Raw genomic sequence first — 27,968 nt, forward strand, 5'->3', positions numbered from 1 at the left:
TCTCACCCTGAACTCCTCTAGGAGCCGGTACGTTTTGCCCCCGTAGACACAGACCCTGGCCATGGCCTCGCACACCGGGCAGCATTCCTTGTATCCCATCCGCGTGCACCGGGGGTGGATGCGGGGACACTTGGGTCGGATGCACACGGGACCGTCCACGGTGCACGTGCACGGACACGCCGTGGGGCTCGGGTAATAAACCTCTCCGATGCCGTAAACAAAGCCGTGGTCGTCGATGCACCACTTCCCCCGGTAGTCCGCGAACTCGTAGTCCAGGTCGCTTTTGGAGGAGTACTCCGCCGCCACCGCGAGCTCCGCCACGCGCCCCGGGCCGTGCGGCAGCAGCAGCAGAAGCAGAACCAGAACCAGCGCGGTGGAGAGGCGGCTGAGCGCGCGGGGCTCGTGGCTCATGGTGAACAGGTTACCCGCACCGACAACGGGACTGACCATCTGTGTGACTGCTGCGCTCCGGTGCGCTTCTCCCCCCCCGCGTCAGGGGCGCCGCTGACGCCGATACATGCATGCGCGTCAGTCCGGAGTGTCACTAATACCCTTTCTCAAAAACACACGTATGCAGCCCAAACCTCTAGGTGTGACTTCATAACTTTGGCAACCGAAAATTAGATTAGGCTTACCGCTACTCAACTGATTGATAGTAAACGATTTGGTCTTTAAAGCTACCGAAGAGAATAGATGATGTGCAGTCACGCCTGAAGTGCGCGGGACACCACCCTCATTGGCAGGCCCGGATTAACAGTGGGGTGACTTAAGGGGAGCACATTCTCCCACTTTAATTAAAGACTATAGATCATGACATCTTATTTTTTTTGCTCTTCAAATTTCACTGTGCTTTTAGTCAGGTAGGATATTTATCTTTTCAAATTGTTTTATTTTGAAAAGCACTCTAAAAATAAAAAGAAAGCTATTATTATAGATTAATTATTGTATTCAGCTGCAGTGGAGGGGCCGTCAGGGACTGTCAGTTTATATATATATATATATATATATATACTTTTTTTTTTGTTTTTGTTTTTTTAAGCATACAATTGGACTTGACGGTGGTGTCCCGTGCGCAAATTTGCATGTCCTAGGATGGCGAAGGCATGACCCGCTCTACTCTGCCTGTGATTGGCTAGTACTCGTTGCCGTCATTGGTTGGATTAGTTAGGTTAAGGCACGTGGAGTGAGATTGATTAGGGTATGTCAATCAGCATATGACCATATGAAAGGCAAGGAGAGGAGAGGAGCAGCTCAGCTGATGAGTTCAAAGTCAGACGGATTCAAACTTTTAACTTTGAAATTAAAAAAAAAAAAACATGAGAGTCTCTGTTTAAACCTCCACACGTGCTGGGGCCTTCCCTCGCCCAAACTCAGCACCGAACCGCCGACCCGCTGCAGGACTAACGACTGACGGAGGAGCTGTGAGGCGGCGTCGGGGAACGGGACCAGCGCGGGTGCGGGCTGTGAGCCAGACCTGTGCCCGCAGAGCTGAGGCCGCCGGGCCGGCCTGGTGCAGCCAGCTAAATATGTTAAAAGGTTAATAGTTTTAATAATTTTGGCACACGCCCGATATCATGTTGGTAATCTGGCCCAGCTCACTGGGCTCATCTCTGGTGGGGGTGATGTCTGCCTACAGGTGGGGGATTGACCACCTGGTGATCTGGTGCAGTCAGAACAAAAAACAGTGGAAATGACTGTGGATTTTATGAAGATCGCAGCCCCCCCCCCAATCACCCTGGGGGGACTCCACAGTCGATAGCCTACTGTTGGAGCCCTTCCGCTTCCTGGGCTCCAACATCTCCCAGCACCTCATCAAAAAAAGTCCAGCAGCGGATGTACTTCCTGCTGCAGCTGAAGAAGTTCAACCTGCCCAAATCAATGATGGTGCACTCCTACTCTGCCATAATCGAGTCCATCCTCACCTGCTCCATCACCATCTGGTCCCACAGCAAGGGCACGCTGAGGCCGGCAGGATAGATTGTGGCCAAACCACCCCCACCACCCCTACCCCGGACACAAACTGTTTAACCCCCTCCTCCTCTGGCAGGAGCCAGGACCAAAGCCTCCCGACACAAGAACAGTTTCTTCGTGTACAGCTGGCCTCCTCAACCAGAGCCGGGACCCCCACAGGGGGTTAGTAGCCTATACAGAGACTTTAAACTGAAGCCAAAACATCTGGATCGCCCCCTGGTGGCTGGCTGCAGTATAAGTTATACATCTCTCCCCCCTTTGAATAAAATCTAAGTACACAAATAAATGTTTCCCAAAGACGGTTTCTGTCATTTTAGGTAGTTTTTTTTTATCATGTCGATGTTTGGTCAAGTGTTGGTTTTTATTAGGTATTTGATGCTATAAAAACAGAATGAAACGTCATGATTGACCGCTGTGATTGACTCAATTGATCAATTTCAAGCACTAGCTGCTGGTGTGGCAGAAACACAACACAGCCACAGAAAGACTGAGAAATCATCTTTATTTGGATAGAGAAGTTCAGACAGTACAAAAGAAAGATGCAAAAAAACAAAAAATAAAACAGGCTTATTACTAAAAACAGTCCCAAGTAAGAAAACAGTCCTTTAAATGCACAAGTGACTGAGGTTACATTTGGATGAGGATAGCGTGTGCATTTCTCTGCTTGTGGTGTAAACAGGAGGAGTATGCAGTCTAAAGGAGGAACGGTCTTTAAAAAATAAATAGCCTCAACTTAATGGAGAAGCTCTTACAGATTAAATGCTAAGTGAGAAATGTGTCAGGTCTTTTTACATAAATGTGATTTATACAGGGGAACAAACAGCAATGTCAACTTTTTATACTCGATGCAAGTCACTTCACCAGCCACAGATTTTAATGAAGCACCTTGGAAACTATCATTAATAACTATTGCCTATCATTTCATTTTTTTTGTGTGTTTCTTGCACACGTTGCGTGTTTTGTCTTACACTTCAACCTCAATAACAGTTTTCCTCGACCTCAATGCTTGCAGGATCCTGGTTAGTATATAGTATAGCATGCAGAATGCGAGTGCACCACAGTAATTTAAAATGTGCCTTGCTCCCTTACTAACTTCAGACCTGGAAACTATCACAAGGTGCGTCATCCCCAGTCAAACTGAAACATGTTAGAAGATGGCATCCAATTCCAGAGTTAATGTTTATATCAATATAAAAGGCTGAATTTGAGTACATTAATCTAAAAGGTTCCACTAGATCTCTAAAAAACACAGAGAAAAAGCAGTAACAGTAGTTTTGCAAATCACACAAACTGATACAAGATTGAGGTTTTAAAATTGGAGGGGAGAACGTACGCTGAGCTTCAGACAATTGAGACTCAGAACATGAATTATGTTTATGAAATGTACCCCTTTAAGTTTGCAGCTGGGGCCTTATTTAAGGAAACCATAAGGGCTGATTTAAATGTTTATACATCAAAACTGAGCGCTATAGAAAGAACTCTATGTGGAACAGTGGGAGTTACTGGAGGTTTACATTTGAGTGTAAATTTAAAAAAAAACTAAAAAAAACAGCCATCAGCATGCACTCTCCCTACAAACTACTGCTGAAATCACTTTCTCTCTCTCCTGGTTTCATAGACGAGGAAGTATTATGGAGCAGCTGGCAACGAGTGCCCCCTCACGGTGACGCAGAATCATAGCTTCAACGAGATTTAACGAGTTCATCAACAATCGGTAACTATGTTGATAATCAATTAAGAGGTTGGTCGGTTGTTTTTTTAATTTCAAATTGCCAAGCGAAAATGCTGAACATTCTGTAGTTCCAGCCTCTTAAATGAGAGCGTTTGCTGCTTTTCTCTGCCAACTGGAAACGCACCGTAGGATTTACTGATGGATGTTTTTTACGACAATGAGGAGCAGACGGCAGTCACAGTGACGGCAGGCGTTGAGTTGGATGCCTGTATGTGACGGCCAAGCAGCCAGCGGGGTTACTGCTGACCACTTGCCATTTAACAGCCCCAGAGCATCCTGTTTGAAGTCTGTGTGGTTATTTGACACAAATCCATCAAGTGACATTGTAAGAAAAGAGGAATGGCTTGCACGGCACCTGGAACACAAACCCGGTCAAATTTCGTACGAAATTCCAATTCATTCGGTCACCAAACCAGGTTAAGCGGAGTACATTTATATAAAAAAAAAAAAAAAAAAAAAAAAAGGAAAACCTACGCAGATTTAAGTGAAATCCCAATTATCCCGTGTTACCCCAACAGCTTGGGGCTTGGCCCGGCTACATGAGGCTGGATGATGAAAAGCCTTTATCACTCTTGTATGTGAAATACATGTGTGTAACTGTTTATTGAGCATACTCTCAGACCCCTCAAGCATTCAGCACCGCCCATTCACAAGATCTGTCGATGACAGAGCCAGCATAGACGTCTCGCTGCTTCCCACACCTTGGCTGCTGCGCGACCACAGCGCTGCTGCTCCGCCCAGGCAGAGCTGCAGCGCGAGGAGGACTTCTATGGTTACCACTGTGTATCTAACAAAAACGCACTACTACATGTCATACGGCTGGCTGCCCTGGCTGGGGGGCAGAAGTGGCGGCGGCGGAGGGGCTGGCTCGTCCGAGGCGGGGGCGGGCGGAGGTGCTGCGGCCACGTTGGGATTAGGCGCGCTGGTGTTGGCTTCCTGGGCCGCCGGGGGGTCCGGGACCGCCGGGGCTGTTGCTCCCGGGGCGCTCTCTGAGGAGGGGGGGGGCATGCTGCTGCTGCTGCTGCTGCTGCTGTCGTCGCTGGGGGCAATGCTGGTAGGGGTGCTGCTCTCCCTGGGGGGCTCGGGGGGAGGGGTGGCTTTGTCAGAGGCAGAGGAGGGGGGGTCAGATGAAGGAGGTGGAGCGGGCTGGGGGTCTGAGGAGGGTTCTGCAGGTACTGCCTCATCTGGGGAGGGAATAAGGAGAGAGAGAGAGAGAGAGAGAGAGAGAGAGAGAGAGAGAGAGAGAGAGATGCTTTTAGATCAACACGTTTTCTGTAATAAAACATTTAAATAATCAATATTCAATGTTTGTATTAAATATTGCACAAGTCCATATTGCGATTTCGACAAAATTGCGATTCATTTTGCAGCCCTAAATAAATGCAGTCCATTTCATGTCCATCTGAACACTGTGGCTACCTGTCTCCATTGGTGTGGGCTTGTCCTCCTCCTTGGTCCCTGAGGTGGGGTTAGCTGGGCTGCTAGCGTTAGCACCGCCCTGCTCTGCAGCCTTGTTTCCAGCAGTCTCCTGTTGCTGCTGCTGCTGCGCCTGTTGGGCGGCTTTCTCCGCCTGCTCGGCCGCCTCGCGCTCCCTCTCCTCCGCCCGCCGCCTGGCCGCCTCTTCAGCCGCAGCCATCTCCGCTGCCAGCTTGTCCATGTCCACCTCCACCTTCTGACTGCACAGCTGGAGACACAAGGGGACACGGGGTTAAACAGTGGCTTCGACTAAGCTCAATTCACCATTCACAAATGCACCTTAAGTTGTCATCAGATTGAACGCAGAGGCACAAATCGGTGTAAATAAAGTGAGGTGACAACACGTTCCCGTATGAATGCTCCATTTACCTTTCACATACCGAAACATGTAGTAACAACCCTCTTCCTTTGGTCCAGGGGTAATCAAACAACCTAAACCTGTGGTTACACATTATACCAGATGGATGTTTGGCATTCTGGAATAAAACCTCATCCGTGCTTCTCACTCAGCTGTCCCTGGGTGCATGACATATCGACTCAATATCATTATCGCAGTATCACGTTGTGCAATATTGCATCGAAAGTATGCAATATTTTGTGGAGCGCTGCGTCCCGTCCCTTGGCTGTGTGGCTTTAGTTGTGTTTGATTTGGAGCCCGCTTGAAACGCTGTAATGATCACGTTTCATTGGCCAGTTACCGTGCCACTTGCACGTTAGTGCACGTCAGCACCACGGGTCCACTACGTGACATACCCTACGTGTGCATATTTCGACAGTGACAGTGTAAGTGAAGAAACAGATAGAGACGACAAAACGAATCAGAGAAGTGAAAGAAAAGTTGTGTCCTGTTCTCTTTCTTTATTTATTTTATACTGTCCAGCCAGTAAAACGTGTCCTGTTCTGTAGACAGGGTCCTTATTTATTTATTCATGTTGGACCAGTCCAATATGACCGTCCGTTGAAATAAACCTTGCGTTGTAAGAAAACTTGTTTAATTTGTTACGAATCTATTTTGATGCGTTTTCCCGTCACTTTTGTAATTTTACATAGGTTTAAAAATATCAAAATTGATAATCGCAGTATCACATTTTGTCAGTACCGTGCACCCTGGTCCCTAGGTAAATAGATGCTGCCGTACCCGCTTCAGTTCAGTGTTGAATGAGTCGGTGGTCTCCAGGAAACGTCTTTTCTTGTCTTGGTGGCGGTCCTCAATCTGCAGAAGTTCTGCCTCCAGCTTCCTCTGAAACACACGAGAGAGACAGGTGAGACCTTTCAGAGCTCCTCTCAGCTCACATGTTAATGTGGGCCCTCCAACGGCAGATTAAATGTTTAACTAGTCCACATCGACGACGTTTTAATTTACGAGATGGTTTCGGTGCCGCCGGATGTCCCTCACCTTCCGCTGCCTTTGTGCTGGCATTCTAAACTCTGGTCAATTCGGGAAACATCCTCCAAACTAGAACCGACAATCAAATGATATTTATCTTTTTTTTTTTTTTGAGTAAAATTCTCATCACACACTGAACAGCCAATTTAATTCCAGAGCTCGCCTCCCTGCGTGCACAAGTTCCACCAAGACAAGTACCTTCCTGAGGCTATTTTGGCGCTTAGCGCCGTCAAAGACGATTGCCAGACCCTCCTCCGCAGCGCTGTGGAGGAAAGGTCCGGCAATGCGAGACTCATGTTTAACCTACCTGGTGCACCATGAGAGACTGGACCTGCCTCTTAAGGACCTGCATGCGGGCCGTGGTGACCACCGAGCGGACGTCTGGCACCACAATCTCACTGAGGATGTCACTGATGAGCCGGTGGTTCCTCTGGAAGCGAGAGGCTGCTGTGTGCTTCACCGAAAAACCATCATCGTAGTCTGGCCAGAGGAAAAAGTAGACACTTAACTAGGGCTGGGCGATATGGAGAAAATCAAAAATCACGATATTTTTGACCAAATACCTCGATATCGATACCGCAGCGATATTGTAGTGTTGACTATTGGTGCTTTCACAAAATATTTACTCAATGAGATTTTTGATAAATAATCATCAGTAATGTGGATTTAATGACTAAGTGGGTAAAGGCAAATAATAGAACAGTTACAACAGTCTGGTAAGTTCAGAAAATGACATCACTTTACTGTAATGCAGCCTTTAAAACCAGGAAAAGACAACATTTATGCCATATCACGATATCCAAAATCTGAGACAATATCTAGCCTCATATCACGATAGATATAATATCGATATATTGCCCAGCTCTACACTTAACGGAGCACCAAGGCGGAGGAGGGGAGCAGCTCAACTGCGCTTACACATGCTTTGCAGATGTCCGCCCTAAAATGACCTTTAAAGTGCAAAGAACTAGAAGAACTCCAACTGAAAACGGTGCCTTTTGGTGATTTGCAGCACCACACTCATTTTAAATGCTGTGTGTAACGACGTTGATTCAATGATCCAATATCATCGAAGCAAAGGGAAAATATCAATACATATCTTTAAGATGCACCTTTTTTTTTTTTTTTATTCCCTCTTTATATATATTCTTTTTTTAAATTAAAAATAGAATAGTTTGTTTTTCATTTAAATGTCTGGAAGAGCTCAGTAATAAAATCATCAAATCATATTTTAGCGGCTATGACTTGATGCAATTGTGTTATTGGGCATGTAGTCTATATCATTGACGTTCCACTTCCGGGATAGTTTTTCCTTCCGCTTTCTTTTTGTTGGAATGTTAAACTCCGGTTGATTTGTGAGGACTACTGCTCCTCAGATCTCTGCAGGGTAAATCCAGACTGCTAGCTAGACTATCTGTCCAATCTGGGTTTTCTCTAGCACAACTATTTTAGAGCGGCTCTGTGCGGACATTAGCGTTGCCCATCCTGGAAGGCTGTGTCGAGTAGTCAGACCCTCCTCCGCTCCACAGCGTGTGGAGGGTCTGGCAAAGCGAGACTATATATATATATATATATATATATATATATATACAGTGAGGAAAATAAGTATTTGAACACCCTGCTATTTTGCAAGTTCTCCCACTTAGAAATCATGGAGGGGTCTGAAATTGTCATCGTAGGTGCATGTCCACTGTGAGAGACATAATCTAAAAAAAAATATCCAGAAATCACAATATATGATTTTTTAACTATTTATTTGTATGATACAGCTGCAAATAAGTATTTGAACACCTGTCTATCAGCTAGAATTCTGACCCTCAAAGACCTGTTAGTCTGCCTTTAAAATGTCCACCTCCACTCCATTTATTATCCTAAATTAGATGCACCTGTTTGAGGTCGTTAGCTGCATAAAGACACCTGTCCACCCCAGACAATCAGTAAGAATCCAACTACTAACATGGCCAAGACCAAAGAGCTGTCCAAAGACACTAGAGACAAAATTGTACACCTCCACAAGGCTGGAAAGGGCTACGGGGAAATTGCCAAGCAGCTTGGTGAAAAAAGGTCCACTGTTGGAGCAATCATTAGAAAATGGAAGAAGCTAAACATGACTGTCAATCTCCCTCGGACTGGGGCTCCATGCAAGATCTCACCTCGTGGGGTCTCAATGATCCTAAGAAAGGTGAGAAATCAGCCCAGAACTACACGGGAGGAGCTGGTCAATGACCTGAAAAGAGCTGGGACCACCGTTTCCAAGGTTACTGTTGGTAATACACTAAGACGTCATGGTTTGAAATCATGCATGGCACGGAAGGTTCCCCTGCTTAAACCAGCACATGTCAAGGCCCGTCTTAAGTTTGCCAATGACCATTTGGATGATCCAGAGGAGTCATGGGAGAAAGATTTTGGGGAACAACCTCCTTCCCTCAGTTAGAACATTGAAGATGGGTCGAGGCTGGGTCTTCCAACATGACAATGACCCGAAGCACACAGCCAGGATAACCAAGGAGTGGCTCTGTAAGAAGCATATCAAGGTTCTGGCGTGGCCTAGCCAGTCTCCAGACCTAAACCCAATAGAGAATCTTTGGAGGGAGCTCAAACTCCGTGTTTCTCAGCGACAGCTCAGAAACCTGACTGATCTAGAGAAGATCTGTGTGGAGGAGTGGGCCAAAATCCCTCCTGCAGTGTGTGCAAACCTGGTGAAAAACTACAGGAAACGTTTGACCTCTGTAATTGCAAACAAAGGCTACTGTACCAAATAATTAACATTGATTTTCTCAGGTGTTCAAATACTTATTTGCAGCTGTATCATACAAATAAATAGTTAAAAAAATCATATATTGTGATTTCTGGATTGTTTTTTTTAGATTATGTCTCTCACAGTGGACATGCACCTACGATGACAATTTCAGACCCCTCCATGATTTCTAAGTGGGAGAACTTGTAAAAAGCAGGGTGTTCAAATACTTATTTTCCTCACTGTATATACACAGTGTGATTTAAACCCTTATAAATGCTGTGGCTTTCACATCTATACATGATTTTAAACCACTATTAAACATCTTTGATATCTTGATTGATGCACTTCAGAAATTATTTTCAAACCTCCATGTCTAAAACTTACCATCGGGGTCTTCGGCGGGCTGAATGCTCATGTACGGCTCTCCTTTGTCCATACGACTCTGCCTCTGTCTGCTCTCCTCCTCCATTGCGGCCTCTGCGCGGTTCTTGGCGTTGACGTAGGCCAGGTAGGCTGGTGAGTTGTGGTAGGCCTTTAGAGAGTCGTTATACTCAATCTGACAGAGAGAGAGAGAGAGAGATTGCAGTCACACCGCATCACAGGCTACAGGTGAAACGTAGCGTTACACTATTGTGTTTTCGCCTGGTCCCCAGTTATGGGATTGGCCAACGCAGCATGACATCGGCAAAATGTATTCCGTTTCAACTTAGACACAAGGCTGCGGAGTTGTTTTTTCCCGGCATCCCCTGCCTTCAAATGAATGAACGGTGATGGAGATTGTGTTATTCTATTTTTACTGTCTGTTCCCAATAGGGCTGGGTACCAAATACTATACTTTTTAGGCACCGACCGAATTGCTTCCTTAGTATCGAGTAGCGAAAAAATGCCTCGTTATTCAATACCAAATGTCAATACGTACACAAAGTAGGGCTGCACGATTATGGCCAAAATGATAATCACGATTATTTTGATCAATATATTGATCACGATTAATTGTTGATTTTAACCAAAACAAATTTTATTATCACATAGGCTAATGATAACTGCTTTCACATCCATATTGTGCTACATTCCACCTTTGTTGAAGGATACTATGAAGGAGTATGCCATTTCAGCTGTTGTGCGACCGCTTTCCAAACATGCGCGCTTGCCGTGAGAAGATACAGGCAACGCAATTTTCTGTTCACGTTAACGGCGCGTGTTAAAAACGGTATCTACCGGACGAAATAGCAACGTGGATTACGGTGCCACTTAAATGTCTGCGTTGCGCTCTGATGCTGCATGTCATGCTAGTTAACACTAATCACACGTTACACAGCAGCTAACGTTAGCCTACCGTTAGCTACAGTAGTAAGTGGATTAAACACGGCTAAAATGCTGACAGCTAAACGGTGTAGTGTGACTGTATTTCACTGTTAGAGGATTCCAACAGCGGGGTGTACAACAGTCTGCCGCTAAAGCTATGGGCTAAAAGACTCAAACTAGCACTGGTCACTGCTGTTGTCTGAAAAACAACACAGACGGGACAAAATGTTGCGTTTACTGGTAAACTGCTATCGGTTGTGGAATTTTCCTCACGTGTCCTCTGTCAACATCTAAACTAAGCTGCGCGGTGCAGGGATAAACTCTGATTGGCTCATGGAGGCATGTGATCAGAGAGTGGTTTACGGAGCTTTGGAAGAAAAAAAACTAACTTTGATACAGAACGAAATGTAGCATTTTAAATATCGCTCGATCACGTGAATTTGGACCTGAAATTAGGACATTTCCAGCAGCTCACCTTCTCAGCTTCGTACTCGTTCAGGTAGTCCTGTTTCTCCTCATCAGTCAGGTCTCTCCACATCCCTCCGATAATCTTTCCAATCTCCCACAGCTTCAGGTCGGGGTTGGATGCCTTCACTTGGTCCCATACCTTGCATTTGCACACAAATGCCAAGAACAAACAAACAAACACACACACACACACACACACACGGTCACAACAGGGCAACTGCAGTTAATAGTAAGTTAGCTAACTATAAGACAGTGACGGAAACACAGGAGGAAAAGTGCAAAGGAAAGAAGTTAGCCCCAAAATGATAAATCTATTGGATCATCAACTAAGAACTACCATAAACCATTCAAATGTGCGGCACATTTGGGTTGCAAAATGACTGGATGGAATGAAATGAAATATATCTAAAAGATAGAATCAGCAGTTTTAGGTCAACATGAATTTTTAGATTAGGTTTTGTCTTTATGCCATGGCCAGTGTTAAAATGTCAGCTCTACAACCAGAGAAGCGGCGAAGCGACAAGCACGGAAGGGGGGAAAAAATAAAGGCCGAAGCAGGTCATGCTTGCAGAAGGAAACAAGGAGATGTGATTTGTCTTTAGCGTTGACAAACACAAGGCGGCTTCTGTAAGCCAACGGGATAACTGAGTGGAGAGTGCTCCACCAGGCGGTGGAGGTGGTGGTGAAGGCGTCATGGCTTGGCTGTTTCGCCCCCTAAAACCCCTGCAATCTTTCAGGGGATGGGAGGACAAGCAGTAAAAGCAGACACCGTGGATGGGTGTCTTACCTTCCTGCTTACCTTCCGGCTGTACCGCATGTAAGGCATCAGTGGCTTGTCTGGAGGCTTGGGAGGCTTTGGGACCGTGACGCCTGAGGAGTTCTGTGGAGGGAGGGCAGAGAGAGAGAGAGAGAGAGAGAGAAGGGGGGACAAAGAAGGGTAGACAAGTGTGAATGAGGAGATGGAAGGGGGAACAAAAAAAAAAAAGACAAAGGTTTAGAGAAAGTGGCGAGAAAAGCAAAAAAAAATACTGTCATAATACATCCGCTGATTATGGTCTGATAATGCAGAGGCTTGTGTGAAGGCAAAATAAGGAGGTGTACATGTAAACATGACAATACGCAATCTTAAAATGGTCCTGGGTGCTTTCCTGCAGCTGGATAAATGCATTTGTGATGATCATTTTGGCAGGCAACCGTCCCACGGCTCGAAGTATTTATAAAGACCGTCCAAAAGGAATCGCACAATTTTAAAAAGGGAAAACTGTGTTTGGTGTCTATTTAGGGAGTTGGCTGACTGCCGGTCAGCAAGACAACAAGCCATGTGAGTTTTGTGGGTTTAAACAACAGGAACTATATCAGATACGCTCCTGCCCGACTAACTTCTCGTTGGTCGGAGAATCACTGGAAAAACACTAAAAAAATTAAACACGGGCATTGAGCATTTTATTTATTTATTATGATGTGTTTTTTTTGGGGGATTTTTCTTGGCTTTTGGAAAAATAACTCCAAGGCTCGGTTATAGGGGAATTCAGAAAGAGGTGGCCCATTAATCCTGAGTAGCATACATGCTGTAGATGGTCCCCCTGTGGCCTGTTCCTTAACACTAGAACGGCCAGGATGGTCATTTTGAAATTTATATATATATATATATATATATATATATATATATATATATATATATATATATATATATATATATAATAACTTAAATAAAAAAATAGAATCCTGCTGGTACCTGACTTTTCCTAAAAGAGTCTGTATTTTAATTTAAAATTGTTTGTATATACATTACACAAAAGGCAAAGAAAATACAAATCACTTTTACCTATTTTGGCCATACACGGTCATATTGACCGCTCGGATTTTCGCGGTTTTGTTTTTAATCTTTTGCGTGGTTGAAGATGCATCTTGGTTGCTTAGTAATAATCATAGTCTCTGTCAGAGCAACGTAACTAGTGGTCTCAAGTAACAAGTGTGGGCATCACCGAAGGGCCGAAGGCAAAGCCAGAGTCGGTAACGTAGGCTACGCCGTGGATGGACTCAGTTCTGAATCAGTAGAAAAGCACCGGTTGCCATCTCAACCGGGTCCCCCGGACAGCCTGTCTCTTTTCTCTTTCTCCTTTTTCTCCGAGTGGCACGCGTGCACTCGCGTTGTGAAGCGCGTGTCCGCGCTATTTTCCGACGTGCTCTCTAACAATCACTGCTGATAGACGGCTTTTTGTACATTTCTGATACCGTGGTGGGAGGAATCTAACCGTGGCGGACCGCCACTTGCCAATCAACATAGAGGAAACACTGTGCCACGTTTCTGTATAAAATAATGACGTTGCAGACAGTTCACAATACATTCAAGAGCGGTGATCCGCAGTCAAAGTTCATCCATTTTGTTTGCTATAGACCGTAAATTGGCGCGGAAAATGCTGCGTAGCAATAGCCGATAAGGAGTTAGCCTTAGCCTAACGTTAGCCCTCCTCTCTTCATCACACGGTTGTTTACGGTCTCAACCCGGCTTGCGTGCACTTCAGGTCGGCGAAGCTGTGTTGAAAAGACCTCGGGAAGTGTTTGGTCTCGGCACAGAATCAACCGCATTTTTACTCAGTGTTGTCTCAGTCAAATTTTTTTAATTTTATTTCAACACCACAACTGGGATAGCGGGATATCACTTAATTGCATTCATTTGCATTTTTACATCAACGCTAAGGTCAGCTCCGACATTTGCTACACGCCGCGGTACCGCTCTCTCACTTGGGTGAGAGAGGTAAGAGTGTCAGCAGAGAGTGGAGACTGCTTCTAAGAAATTAAATAGATACAGGCTGCTAAATAACTATTTACCTCGTAAAAACAAATAGTTCTCTCTCCCTCTCCCCCACACTGGGTGTTAGAAGTTTAGATTCTCGACCCGAGCCTGACCTGAGCCCGACACGACCTCGGGCCGTTATTTTCTGCCACTATCCTCGGGCCGGGCTGCTGTGTGCTGTATTGTGTATCTTAAGTGCAACATGGAGCTTGAAGATGTAAAGAAAAAAAGAAAAACAGGAGAATTACCTTTGAGCAAATGTGGAGGAAAGTCGGAGGTATGGAAGCAGTTTAAACAAGTCGTGGGCAGTGACAATATGTTGTTCATCATTGTTTCTTTTTTTTTACGTTTCTTCATTCAGATCCATTTGTGATCCGTTCCATTCTGAATAAACAAACAGCGCAGTTTACAGGCTTCGTCCTTGTTGTATTATTCTAAACAGATTTCTACAGTTCAAACAACTCTGAATTGTAGTTGAGAACATCAGTTATAACGGCCCACGTATTAAAAAAGTGTTGGGTTTAAATCGGGCCGGTCTCGGACGCAATGTGCTCGGGCAGGTTCGGGCTTGATTTTTTGGGCCGATCTAAGCTCTAGTGTTAGACAGCTAGGTACTCCCCTTTCCATGGAAGTTTAATCACCTTAGATAGGATTGCTATTTCAGTGTTAAAAAAAAAAGACAGAGAGGAGGAAGGGAGAGCCCTATTGAAATGTGTTTCTTCTTATTATTCTTATTTTATGTGTTTGAATGCAGGTGTGAGGTGCTCGGGCTACTCAAAAACACTCGAAAATTGGTACGCATGTCAAATTTGGTGAAAATTGCGATCTGATATCAGTCTCGGCCTTGGCAAATTGGCTCGATAGCGCCCCCCTTAGCAGTTATCAAAGTTACAGCCCCGTCTTTTAACCTTCACGTAGAGGCATGACATTTGGTAGGCAAAACAGGTAGTCATTTGTAATTCAAGTGTACATTGTCCAATCTGCCTCAAATCTGTAATGCCTAATTAGAGAAGAGGCCTGAGAGCGTATACAAGTAAAAAAAATGAGTTATAGTCATAGCGCCACCTACTGGCAACAGGAAGTAAGCCCTGAGGAAAATTATTTGATTTTACTGAAATTTGCATGATGTGGTCGACAAAAAAATACAGCAACATGACGCATGAATAGTGTGTGTTCTCTAGCGCCACATAGTGGACACAGGACGTGGTGCACAATTTGAAGTATGTAATTTCCAACGCTATGCACTATATGGAGGGAATTAAGTCAAAATTTTGTGCGCCGTGTTCAGCAGTAATGGAAATACACGGCCGGAGTCGACTGGGAGCCGAGGGCACCCCCAAAGTGCATGGGTGCACGCTGCTTGCAGCTTTAATTTTAGTTTTAGCCTTTAGTCATAGCATAGAAAAGGCTTTTGACGGGATGCCTTTTGGGAACGTGTTTGTTCAGTGTTCGTACAGTGTAATATACACAACTAAGTTATAGGCAAAAATGTAAGGAGCCTAGCTCGAAAGGATAGCTATAAATTCACGTTAGAATAAAGCTTATACACGGTATTACTTAATAATTTAAGCCTTTTTGATGCTCCTTTCATTCCACTTCTCCCCATATCTGTGCTCTTATATTTAGCCCAAGACAGCTTCCTACTACCCTCCCTATTATCCTGAGCCCATCCCCCTTTTCTGTTTTTTTTTCCCCTCTCCAAATCCCTCCATCAGTTCATTACCCTGCTGGAGCCTCCGGAGCTCCCTCCCAGCCGGAGGTTGTTGTAGGCCAGATGGCTGTAAGGGTTGTAGCCCACAAAGCCTGGGGTGGAAGGCATTTGCTGATGGAAGACAAATGAGACAAAACACGAATGAGAAATGGCTTACAAACAAGAGGAGGAAGAGGGATAAACATAAATAAGTGAAAAGGGGGAAAACATGAAAATATATGCGTTTTTTGCTTGTTTGTTTTCCATGATGTCATCATGCAAGGAAAAAAAAAAAAAAAAACCAGGCTATCATTCAGAATGAATCCACAACATGTGAATGTTGCATGTAAATAAGGAATAACAAGCTCAGGCCACCCTCTATTAATCGCAAGATGCATTTAATTAGCCATTTGACCATTTCAACTTTAAACAGCACCGTGCCCACTGAACGTAAGGTAATGAAAAGCATCAAAACAAGCACGTTGGCTCTTTAACATGTGCTAAACTCTTTGCTAGCCAAAAAAAAAGCCTAAGATCTTAAATCAGATTTACTTCGTAAAAGAGGCACATTGACCCGTTCTGTGCAAGACCTTAAATAAGTGGTGGTATGAAAAGGATAGAGCAGAAGTGAGAGTGAGAGCGATGATGGAGAGCTGAACAACTTTGTGGCGACCTCTGCGTGTTCACGCAGAGAAAAAAGAAAATTAAATGAAAGCAATACCAAAAAAATGTGGAGGGAGAGGGGGGAGTGAGACAGCAAGAAAGAAAGACAAAAAGGAAACCAAAAGAGTGGACAGAGCTAACATGGCCCTTTGGCCACTAAACAGTAAATGCTGAGACTGGAACTGAGACTTGGACACTTACTGTTGTCGGGGCAGGGGGAGGGGGAGGGGCGTAGGATGGTCGTTCTGTGCGAGAAAAAGAAAAGAAAAGTTAGTCAGCTGTTACAACGTGCAAATTATTTTTATTGGGTGGCTATGGTTTATTTACATTAGTCTAAATTATATGGATTTCCTTTATAATACTGCTATAACGGTAAACATTAAAATCATCAGTCAATGAGCCCTGACTCAAACCTTATTTAGCATATCTAGCATCATTATTCACAGAACACAGGAAAACACCTTTGTTGGCTTTGTTGGTATGGTATTGTTTCAGAAGGACCTAACTGCATTAGAAATATAGAGGGGTGATTGCAAAACGAAAACAGAGCGACGGGACGCAAAGCAGCATTGTTTATTCGCCCCGGTAGAGACCAGGGGCCTGTTTAACAAAAGCAGAATATATAAATCCAGGATAACTGATAGAGCGAGGCTTGACCTAGTCTAATCTGTGCATCCTGGCTTGGTGCGTTTCACGAAGGCCAAGCCAGGCTGAGGAGGAGCGACTAGGTTGAGCCAGGCTGAAGTAATTCAGATAGATGCGCGTCCACGGCTTTCCTCAAAAGACCGCGAGGTCGATCACAGATTTACTGATGCCAAAGTGGAGAATATGTACATACTTTATACAGAGTGAGCAGCAGCTTCTTGTGGAAGTATGATGATGTGAAACACATTTTTTGTATAAAAAGAAAAGAAACACGGCCGCTGTAATGAAACAGTGAGAGAAAGCGTGGCAGACGATCACGGACCGACTGAATGCGTAAGTAGCCTAAACATATACATTAACTGACCACTGCTCTGAACTGAAACCGTCATAATCATTCCATTCAAGGATTAGGCTACTAATCATTTGCACAAATTAACAGTTGTACTCTTTGCCTTAAAAGTAAGCAGAAGATAATGTTACTCAGGAAATTTACCATGAAGATCCATTTTCTACAATGCTAGAGTATGATGCGTAAATATCTCTTTCACTGTTTCTCCCTCTCTCTCATGGGCTAAAATATAAATTACCTAAGTCATGCTCGCTTTTAATGCAAAGTGTACAACTGTTTGCTTTTGCAAATGACAAGGGACTCATTGAATGGTTTCAGTTAAGAGCAGTAGTTCATAAATGTATATTTTTAGACTATCATTCAGTCGGTGCGCTATTATCTGCCACGCTTTTTCTCGCGTTTTGTTTTTATTTTTTATAGAGGACGAGTTTCCTTCTCTACATATTATATGCCTTGCTCCCTTGTGGACATAGAAAATAAAGACACTGAAGAAATGTGACTCTAAAATCTAGAAACTGTAAAGATAATTAAGTGATAAATTCCATGCACACTGTAAACATGAATGGAACAGAGCATATTCATCAGTTATTTCCCCCCCCCAGCAAAACATAAGGTCAAAAACCATTGGGTGTCCTCTCCCTGTTGTAACATGAATGTACAGTAGCCTACATCACTATATAGTTACTGGTCCAGTGAACTAAGACTATAATTTGGGAGGATTGTACAATTAGGATATGTTCTTTAAATTGTACAATCCTCCCAAATTATAGTCTCAGTTTACTGGACAACACAATTTGTGTGCTAAGAATGCCAAATACCATGCACATGGAAGTGGAACAAACATGAGCCTTATTGTTAAAGAATAAAAAAAAATGTATCAACTAAAATAATTCAAGGTGCATTGGTCAACTATAGAAATGTACAGCGTTGTATGTATTGCCCTTAGTAACAGACTTCATTTAAAACACATTTGAAATGTTATCAGCCTTTTCTAATTATCTCAACAACTGTCATAATATATTCATCAAACTTCTAACAGCGATATGAACAGCAGTCTTCATACAGCAATATAACAGTAACAGTGACTGTCACATGAATAATTATTAAAAACAATTATGGTCACAACTTTAAATAATAACAGTACTTAAAGGAACAGCAATATGCACCTGTTGTGTTTTAATGCAGGCTGATAACAATAGGGTAAAACCACTGCTGGGTGATCAGAAAAGGCTCCAGGATTAAATAAATCCTGGCTGTTAGCCTGGTCGGGAGCAGGCTAGCTGTACAGAATAAATCTCCATGGTGATTTATGTGCCTCCACTTTTGTGAAACCGAGTCAAGGCTTAAATCATCCAGGATAACTGATAAATCCCGGCTTAATCCCTTATCTTGGTTTTGTGAAACAGGCCCCAGAGGCCTGTACTACGAAGCAAGATTTGGCGCCAACGAGGTAACTTCAGGTTCAACCCAGGGTTTTCTGTATCACGACGGTGGATCACTTGTTACCGGGTTCAATCGCCGCTGACTGATGGGGAAGTGATATCGACAAGCGTTGTGATTTACACATTTACAGCGTCGGCTCTCATTCCTGTTTTAGGAAGCAGCGACTGTATTGCGTTTTGCCTGTTAAACCATGTCTGTGTTTTTCATAATTATGTAGAATTATATTCCTATGTAAAATATGCGGCTCTGGTAGATGTCTGCGACTGGTCGTGCTGCGCAAACACGGCCTCTTTTATTTGAACACGCGCATCTCTGGGTTGATTGAACTAGTTTATAACCAGCGTCGTGACACAGCTTTTGCGGGACCACGTTGTTAGGTGAAGCCAGGTAACTGAAAGAAATCCAGGGCATGTTGATCTTGATTCGTAGTACAGGCCTCAGGGCCCGTATTTATCAAGATTCTCAAAGTGCCATTTCAGTCCCAAGTGCTGAGAATTCATTAAAATTTATTCCAACTTTTCAAACGTAAGTATAAACGGCAGTTATCAAATTTCTTAAAGCTAAGAATCACTGTTACTCCCCCAGTTATTTAAGACAGCTGGAGAGCTCTCTCATGTGGTTAAGGAGTTGCCACTAGGGGCCGGTGATGGCACTGAGGAGACAGAGCGCAGTGCGCAAATCTTTCAGGAGAGGAAGAATGTTTTTGAAATGTTTGACTTGACTGTTTGAATATCATAACATCTAGGCTATAGTATACAGGCAGGTCAGTTAACAGCACGCCGGTTTAAAATGTGTAATTAGACCTGACTGAAAACGTGTTTCTTTCATTTCCAATGTGTATACCATAATGTATTCTCTTGAAAATTCTTTATTGTCACATGTGTGTCGAATGTAAACTCCTCTTAGGAGTTTCACCATTCAATGTGAATTTATCTGAGAATATTCTTAAATAAGGAAATCTATTCAGTGATTGGTCCATGCCTATGTCGTCATCCAAAATCCCATTTGTGGCACAGCAAAGTGTTGTGAATCATCTCTAAGACTGACACTTAAGCTATAGTCCTACAATTCAATAAATTACGACTGAGATGCTTGAAAATCAACTTTTAAGCGCAGCTTTGAGCCAAGATTTTTTTTTACTCTTAAGTCAATTCTAAGCAGTGTTCTTGTGAGTAATTCTCAGAGGCTTGATAAATACAGGCCCAGAGTTGGTTGCTCTGATGCTCTCAGCGTCAGAGCTGCACCCTAGCGAAGTCAGTTACACCACACGTGAACCAGACACTGGCACACTTCCTCTACTGCCACCCAGTGTGGTCGTCACTTCAGCTGATAGAGCTCCGCAGTTCGCCAAGACCGTATATATTTTCGACTGTGTGCAAATAGGGTGTCTTCACATCACAGGTAAGGGCTAAAACAAGACTATTGCTATAGGTTATTTTAAGAATTCAGACTGTAGTAGCTTCTATGCAGGAAAACTGAAATACAGTTACTGTGAATGTAAGTCGTGCTTAATATTGTACATCTTATAATTCTACATAAAAACAATAATGTTTTTATATTTAAAATAATTATAGAGTAGAGCTGGTCAATATATCGATATTATATCGATATATGAGGCTAGATATTGTCTTAAATTTTGGATATTGTAATATCCTGATATGACACAAGTGTTGTCTTTTCGTGGCTTTAAAGGCTGCATTATATAATATATATATATATAATAATTTCCCCTGGGATTATTAAAGTATTTCTGATTCTGATCTGATTACAGTAGAGCGATGTAATTCTCTGTTCCATCCATCCATGTTATTATATCAACATAACTGATGATTATTTATCAAAAATCTCATTGTGTGCATATTTTGTGAAAGCACCAATTGTCAACACTACAACATCGCCACAATATCGATGTATTTGGTCAAAAATATTGTTATATTTGATTTTCTCCATATCACCCACCTCTAGTAAGTCGTGCTTAATATTGTACATCTTATCATTCTACATAAAAACAATAATGTTTTTATATTTAAAATTATAGAGATACATAACCAAATAAACATTTTTAAATAAATTTAGAATGGGGGGGGGTACATCCCATTTTGATGATACCTTCATTAACTGTGAATTTGTTTTTTGTAGAATCGTGTTCATTTTACACTAGGGGCTACGATAGAAACCAAAGGAAAGGTGTTTACTATTCACTGATGGTTACTTACACATCTATTATATATGCTCACGCTCTAACTGAATAGGAACACCACCAATCAAGTGAACTTTGGTTTGTACTATTAACGTTAATAACATGCATGTGTACTTACTTGACATCGTGGCTGGAGACTTGGCTAAGTAGAGGAGGCTATTTCCATATTTGTTAACCTGGATAAGAACACACAAAAAACACAAATTAGATGAACTACAACAACTAACGTTACGCTTTTGCAATTAGTCGTTTGGTAAACAAAGTTACCGGCTAACGACGACAACAATGAACGATAACAATGGCTGACGGTACATAAAGCTAGTTAGCCAGGGTCGGCCTTCTAGCCAAAGCCGCTAACACGAAGAGACCATTTGCTTCGTGATAATGTTGAGAATGGTATGGAATTAAAAGGATTTCAAAGCAATTTGGACCCAAAACATAAAAAACACGCGTCCGTGCTTACCGGTTGAACCTTCAGACGTGCGCAACCCTTGCAAAATGTTTGAATAAGCCTTGCCGTTAAAGCTAGCTAGGCTAACGAACAATACACCCTCATGCTACCGCTAGCTACATGGGGATAATTACCTACCCTTTTTGAAGTTTTCTAACGGTAAAACTAATGTATTTTTAGTCGTTCTTACACTTAAGTTTCAAAATGATAAAAATGTAAACATTTCAAGTAATTATGTTGGAAATAACGTAAACATACTCACTCAATCGTCCTTTGTTCCCTCCGTTGGGCCGCTTGTTCCGCCTTTCACACACAAACCGGAAGTGTTAATTTTGTTCTGGCCGGGAAAGGATGTTTTCAGAATAAATGTGGAGTTACTTCAATACAATCAATAGCTCAATAAAATAATATTAGGTTATTAAATCAGCAATACTCTAGAAATAAGTAAAATTTTCGCACAAAATCGGACTTGTTGAGAGTTCCAGTTGTGTAATCAATAACCATTCATTATGTGGCAGAAATGTGTGGGGCAAAAAGCTATTCTCATTATTGATTCGAAAAGCTCTCCAAAACCCAGAATTAAAATGTAACTGCAAACATTGGATTTTACAAAGCAACAAACAACAACAAACACATACACACATATATCTCACATACAAAAAAATCACTCACAGAAATTTAAAGAGTTAAAGGTGCTAAGGTAGACTGTGTGCAATGGTGGTAGTGCAAAAGAGAACAGTGTAGGGATTGATCAGTCCAATAACTTATTATTAAATGTTAACTATGACTATGAAAAGACAAGAATGTAAACCTAATAGAATTAGAATTGCTTGACATAAAATAAATAATATACGTTAAGAATATATATATATATATATATACACACATATATATATATAAATATATATAAATAAATAAATATATATATATATATAACAGGGAATAAGTTATAAGATGTAGATGTTGTGACCAGAGTCCAGATTGTGTAGGAGGGCTAATATAGCCTATACGACAGTCAGGTGTACAGCAGACAGAGATATAATGGTGGTAGGGACTGAGAGAGACAGGCTCATGCTGAAAAGTCCATTTCTCCCCTCCCCCTTTGTGTGGTATACACTTATGGTACAATAAGATACACAAATAAGCATGCTTCATTAAAAGTCTAATCGCTTTTCATTCTGTACAGTTTCATCATATCCTCCTTAAATGCAAGGGATTTGTTGCTGATGATGTGCAGAGTGCACAATCATATTCTTTCCTGCTAGTCTCACACAAAAGATAAGGGTATAGAGATCTTGCTTATGCAAAGATGAAAACTAATAGTAAATGTTTGGGTTGTAAAAAATGGGCATTATCTTATCCAAAGATTCTGCTTTGGTTGATCACTTTTAGATTTAGGGAAGACATAGAGATAACAAAGCAGCGTCACTCTTTGCTTTCCTGGGCTTGTTAAAAGAATTTGTGTAAAGATCTCTTTGCAAACAAGCTATAGGAACTTGGGAGAAACTCCAGATTCCAATCTGTTACAGTATATGTATGTGTAGTACAGCCTTTTTTCCATAAACTGACAATTTAGCAACAACATGCTGTTGGAAGCAACCTTAAAAGAGCCATGTGTTAGCATCTTATTTTGCAGTTCGGGCATCCAGATGTACAATGTAGTATTTTAGCTATTATACTGATACAGACCTCTAAGTTATTGTTGGGAATTACCTCCACTGTGTCTCCCCTTTTGGGACAATGTGTCTGACTCCAATAAAAGACCTATATATCACCACACATTCAATTGGTTTTACATGGATCATAAGCAAGAGCCAAAGAGGACGATAAGATAAAGTCAAATACATTTGTTTAATCAGTCAAGCATCAGAGTTACAATACACAGATCTGTGGGATCACAAAGCACGCAGAGACTAAGTTTCCTAGCAAGAGACAAAAATACAGAGCTGGTCCACGTATCTCTAGACTGTCAGACCTCGTGAGCCCCGATCTATCCATCCCCTCATCTCTTATACTTTCTTTCTTGGGCCCCTTCTTCTTCTCCAGCACAGGGACTGTTATCTTAAAGCAACACTATGTAACTTTTAGCCCTACAGGTTGTCTCATTGGAACTACAACTCACGCTACCCGACGCAAGTTGTAGTTCCAATGAGACAACCTGCAGGGCTAAAAGTTACATAGTGTTGCTTTAACACAACACACGCAAGGCTGGGGGCTACTCTGTTATGTCTCTTCCTTATTTGCTCTCACGCGAAGCGATACATTATGATCCTGTTTCACTTGCTATTATTACTCAATGTACTTTGCTCAAGACTCATGACCTTTAACTACTCTATAGGTGTGGCTTAAGCTAAACCTTCTGTGCGTCAGAGTTTCCTTTGTTCGGAGAATGCAGATGTGCCTTGCCCGCAAAACCCGCAACCAGCGTCTCTAAGACAGCCAAGGGGGTAAGCCAACTTCCACACAGCGTACCTCCTATGGCACTATTTTGATGCTAACAAGCACTCACACGCCATTAGCATTCAATTGACTGCCACTGACGTCACTTTGACAGCAAATAACTTTACATCTGAAGCGTTTAAAGACTTTATTTGTCCATTGTTTATTTCTAAAGAAACACGACAATGTATAAAAGGCTCCATTACCTTGTACCTCACGTTATGGCTCCGTAGCAGACGTTTTTGTAAAAATAGGCTAACGTTTGTGTCATAACCAAGCGACTTGCTGTCACATAGTAGAGGAATTACCGTATAGTACAGGAGAAGTTCGCAGGCAGTTTCGACTTACATTAGCTGTAAGTTTAATTACTAATGTTAACTAGCATTTTAGTTAGCAACAATTAGCCTGTGCCCATGTTATCTCCTAACATATATCTACGCTCTCTGTCTTTGCAAGATTGGGAATGATTGAGATTTCTCTTGGCACAGCTACCAGAAGACTTACAACTTTCAGACAGGTTTCACACGTCACATCTACGTCTTCAAGCTCAGTTTGCAGCTGCGCAGTAACGCTCAGCCCTCACTGGAAAAGTGCTTCTAATATACTTCACTGGTCTCCGTCAAGAGCAACGGGATCTGTTGGTCCATTTCTTTAACTGTATCTGTAACTATGATGGCAGCACACAACTCTGTGCAATTAGCATACACCAAAACACACTTGGTCTCTTATGGAAACCTTTTACATTCTTATTATATGTATCTGCAACTACTAAGAACATTATTCTACATTATATTGGTTATATTACCTGTTAAGAATGACACTACATTTTCCTACCTTGTTTAAGAATCATGTAGAAGGTGCTCATATTATGCTTTTTGGCTTTTTCCCTTTCCTTTATTGTGTTATATATGTTTTTTGTGCACGTTATACGTTTACAAAGTGAAAAAGCCCTATTGTAGTCCAGCCTTTACTTCCGTGACAAACGTGGGTCACTTTGTAACACACGTTATAATGCTCACCTAGCTGCTAGCGTGGCACGCCCTCATACTCTGCTTCTGACTGGCTGGTAGTCCTTACCTAGTTACCGTGCATGTGCAACTCCCAACAAAAGATGGAACAGAAGTGAGATGTCTCACTCTGTAGCTAAAACAGAGAGCTCAACACACAGGGTGAAAAGAGGAGCTGCAGCAATGTGCAGTACAACAAAAATATTGTGTTTTTTGAAAATTAAACCATGTAAACCTATTCTGGTACAACCGCTAAATACAATGATGAACCTGAAAATGAGCATAATATGAACACTTTAAATGTTGTGGACAATCTGTTTTATTTCAAAGATACAACATACAATGTACTTTGCTCTAGACTCATGACCTTTAACCCTTGTGTGGTGTTCATATTTTTGTTACACAGCCAATGTTCCCGGGTCTGGTGGACCCACCACATTATTAGGCTTTTAAATCAATACAGCCATAACAATGTATGTAAAAATACTTAACAGATGTTTACTTTAGCTCAATTACCAATGATATATACATCATTTATGGTTCATATTTGCCATTTACCCCTGTGAGATCACATTTATGATCATATGATCATTTTCGTTTTTTGTGAGAAAAATTATAAAAAAGGTAAAAAAAAAAATAGAAACAAGATTTTTGATCATTAATGGTGCTTATTTCTTAGAACGTAATCAGAACAGGTGAACGTGCTTGAAATCTAACAATTTTGTAACTTTGTGTGGGAATAGCAGGTGCAGAAAGACAACATAGTTTCATAGCACCTACAATTGAATATACTCAGGTCCAGTAGACCCGAACACCTCATATGTAATAGTTATGTGTACCGTGTGCAGTCCACTGAAAATAAGTTTTTTTTTATGTTCTTCACAGAAAATGAGTGAGTGAGTTTGAGTTAGAAGAAATAATAAATAGCATAATCTTTCTTTTAGCAAACATTGAAAACGGATCCCACAGACCCGAACAACACACAAGGGTTAACTACTCTATTGTGGTGACTAAAGCTAAACCTTCTGTGCGTCAGAGTTTCCTTTGTTCGGGGAATGCAGATGTGCCTTGCCTGCAGAACCCACAACCACCGTCTCTATGACAGCACACAACTCTGTACAATAAGCATACACCAAAACACACTTGGTCTCTTATGAAAGAGAGTTGAGCTTTGACATATCAAGCATTGATGCGTGCCTTTAACCCGCTTTTGAAGTTAAATGTATAAATAAATAGTAAATGTAATAGCCTATAAATGGAACGTAAAATGTAATTTAAAAAAGTAAATGTCAAAGCTAATGCACCGTGGAAACCAGTTTCGCAACATCATTATTTTTGCAGTAGAAAAAAAGCAAACCGTTCGCAATTTTGCTCTTGTGGTTCCTAGAGTCTCTACAAGTAGAATGGGAGCCAGAGTCTTTATCTATCAGTATCTATCTGCAGTGCCCTGCTATGCCATGAACTACTACAACCACTAAATGCTTGCTCTTGTGGGAATTACTGGAATTGTTGCGTCTTTGTAAATAATAGAGTGTGGTCTAGACCTACTCTATCTGTAAAGTGTCTTGAGATAACTCTTTATGATTTGATACTATAAATAAAATTGAATTGAATTATTACATTCATTATTATTTTCACTTGTTTTTATTTTAAACAAATTGTATATCCAAATACAATACACATTTTATATAGGCTCATTCTCCCACTTTAAAAGAAAAACAATTACAGTGCTGGTTCTATTATATCAGAATTTTAGTTATTTAGTCATGGAAACATTAATTGGCCCCGTCCCTGTTTCTGGTTCTCCTTCTCCATAAACAACAAGAAAACAAGGAGAGGGTTAACTTTTGCTGGTTCAGATTTCCCACCGTGGTCAGAAAGAACAGGGGAGAGACTTTATTTCTCCCTCTATGCCTCTAGAGTCTGTACTCGCTCTGAATCCGTCTCTCTCACTCGCTCTACCACACACTTCCCATGCACACGCACATGCCGGCCCTGCTCTTAGATTGACGCACACACTAACACACAAGTATAAACTTCAGGCCACTTACACGATAGGCTACGGCGAAAGCTCTGCGTGGAGCTGCTGCAGAACCATAAATCAGCGTGAATTATGGTGATCAATGGTTCTGCTGACTGCATCCAAAAGCAGAAAACTTTTATGAACACAAATGAAGGGTTTGTTTTGTGTCTTTCTGTCTGAACAGGTCGTCTTGTTGCACACTGCACAGCCATCATGGCCAATACATGGCGTCAGTGTTCCATTAACATTACAAATGAAGGCTCTACCTACGACTTCGGCAGTCCCTGGTAACTACAATTTTTTGGGTGTTTCATTGAAATACATTTTCCATAAATTCATGCAATTTATTATTTTTTTCCCACTGTTTCTAGTGCATACATGGTAAGTGGTGTCTGCACTGAACCTCTGCCACCGCTGATGGAGTCAAATTCAACTGGCAGTGCACTGTTCACCAAGACTCCCCACACTGCTAGAGGAGCTGTTGGCGTCTTCACTTACGACCTCATCAACAAATCTACAAAAAACACCACTGGGAAAATTGCTGTCATGTTCTCTGTGCCCTACGACTATAACTGGTTCTATAACTTGTATGCAGTGGGAATCTTTGATAAGAGCCAAGCGTGTAATTATGATCTTTATCGACTGATGTACTATGACTCTAACGGCAACTTTGTCAGAGGTAATGCAAGTGGTCCCAGTCTCACTCATACAGATGGTCAAGTCACCATCATGGCAACAATGTCAGACTCATGCCAGCCTATCATGAAGGTGGTAGTGAAAGACAACTGAAATAAGAGAATTGGGAAGTGCTAAAATATAGATTATCCTGCAGCACATTCTGCTTTTATAGCTAATTCTGTGCCAATGGCTAATACATAGTTCATGTATAGTCATTTTGCTTAATTTTGTTCTGAGCAAAAATAATTAGGAATACATGCTTAAGATGTTTTCATTGCTTTACAGTTTTACTCCACTGTTTTGTGTAATATGTAGAAACTGTAGTAGAACTGTTGAGTTTCATTCAAAAGAAAAGAAAAAGATGATGCATTTGATGGATTAGTTACATGTGAGTAACAAGTAAATATGTAATGCCAAACAGTTTAGTAAAGCTTTCAAAAGTATTTAAATGTTGTGGGCAGTCCATTTTCTTTTAAAGATACAACACACAACATTTGGAAAGAG

General features: G+C 42.0%; 3 protein-coding genes across 7 annotated transcripts in view; 1 reads left to right on the forward strand and 2 right to left on the reverse strand.

Annotated features, from left to right (window-relative positions):
* si:dkey-283b1.7 (von Willebrand factor C domain-containing protein 2-like) overlaps window positions 1-680 on the reverse strand; it is a 29,309-nt gene extending 28,629 nt beyond the window's left edge. Inside the window, exon 1 of the mRNA XM_031318431.2 lies at window positions 7-680. Coding sequence (XP_031174291.2) covers window positions 7-450 — 444 coding nt within the window. The 5' untranslated portion in view covers window positions 451-680. The remainder of the gene's footprint in view (window positions 1-6) is intronic.
* Window positions 681-2,456: 1,776 nt separating this feature from the next.
* Window positions 2,457-21,791, reverse strand: LOC116063455 (SWI/SNF-related matrix-associated actin-dependent regulator of chromatin subfamily E member 1-like). 5 transcript variants are annotated; one of them, XM_031318449.2, is made up of 11 exons: window positions 21,580-21,791; window positions 20,985-21,042; window positions 16,431-16,474; window positions 15,600-15,698; window positions 11,867-11,959; window positions 11,087-11,218; window positions 9,691-9,862; window positions 6,874-7,046; window positions 6,318-6,419; window positions 5,123-5,387; window positions 2,457-4,887 (listed from the first exon to the last, which is right to left on the reverse strand). In XM_031318449.2, exons 2-11 carry the CDS (start codon window positions 20,989-20,991, stop codon window positions 4,508-4,510), a joined length of 1,467 nt encoding a protein of 488 aa, XP_031174309.1. In that variant the 5' UTR covers window positions 20,992-21,042; window positions 21,580-21,791; the 3' UTR covers window positions 2,457-4,507. The 5 variants fall into 5 exon arrangements, with proteins under 5 accessions (XP_031174309.1, XP_035854855.1, XP_035854853.1 ...); XM_035998962.1 differs by lacking the exon at window positions 15,600-15,698 and having other exon boundaries at window positions 11,879-11,959; XM_035998960.1 differs by lacking the exon at window positions 15,600-15,698.
* Window positions 19,965-27,907, forward strand: LOC118492921 (DELTA-sagatoxin-Srs1a-like). Its single transcript, XM_031318462.2, has 3 exons — window positions 19,965-20,067; window positions 26,971-27,073; window positions 27,158-27,907. Exons 2-3 carry the CDS (start codon window positions 27,000-27,002, stop codon window positions 27,573-27,575), a joined length of 492 nt encoding a protein of 163 aa, XP_031174322.2. The 5' UTR covers window positions 19,965-20,067; window positions 26,971-26,999; the 3' UTR covers window positions 27,576-27,907.
* The last annotated feature ends 61 nt before the right edge of the window (window positions 27,908-27,968 follow it).

This window comes from Sander lucioperca, chromosome 2, assembly GCF_008315115.2.
Source record: "Sander lucioperca isolate FBNREF2018 chromosome 2, SLUC_FBN_1.2, whole genome shotgun sequence".
Taxonomy (NCBI): domain Eukaryota; kingdom Metazoa; phylum Chordata; class Actinopteri; order Perciformes; family Percidae; genus Sander; species Sander lucioperca.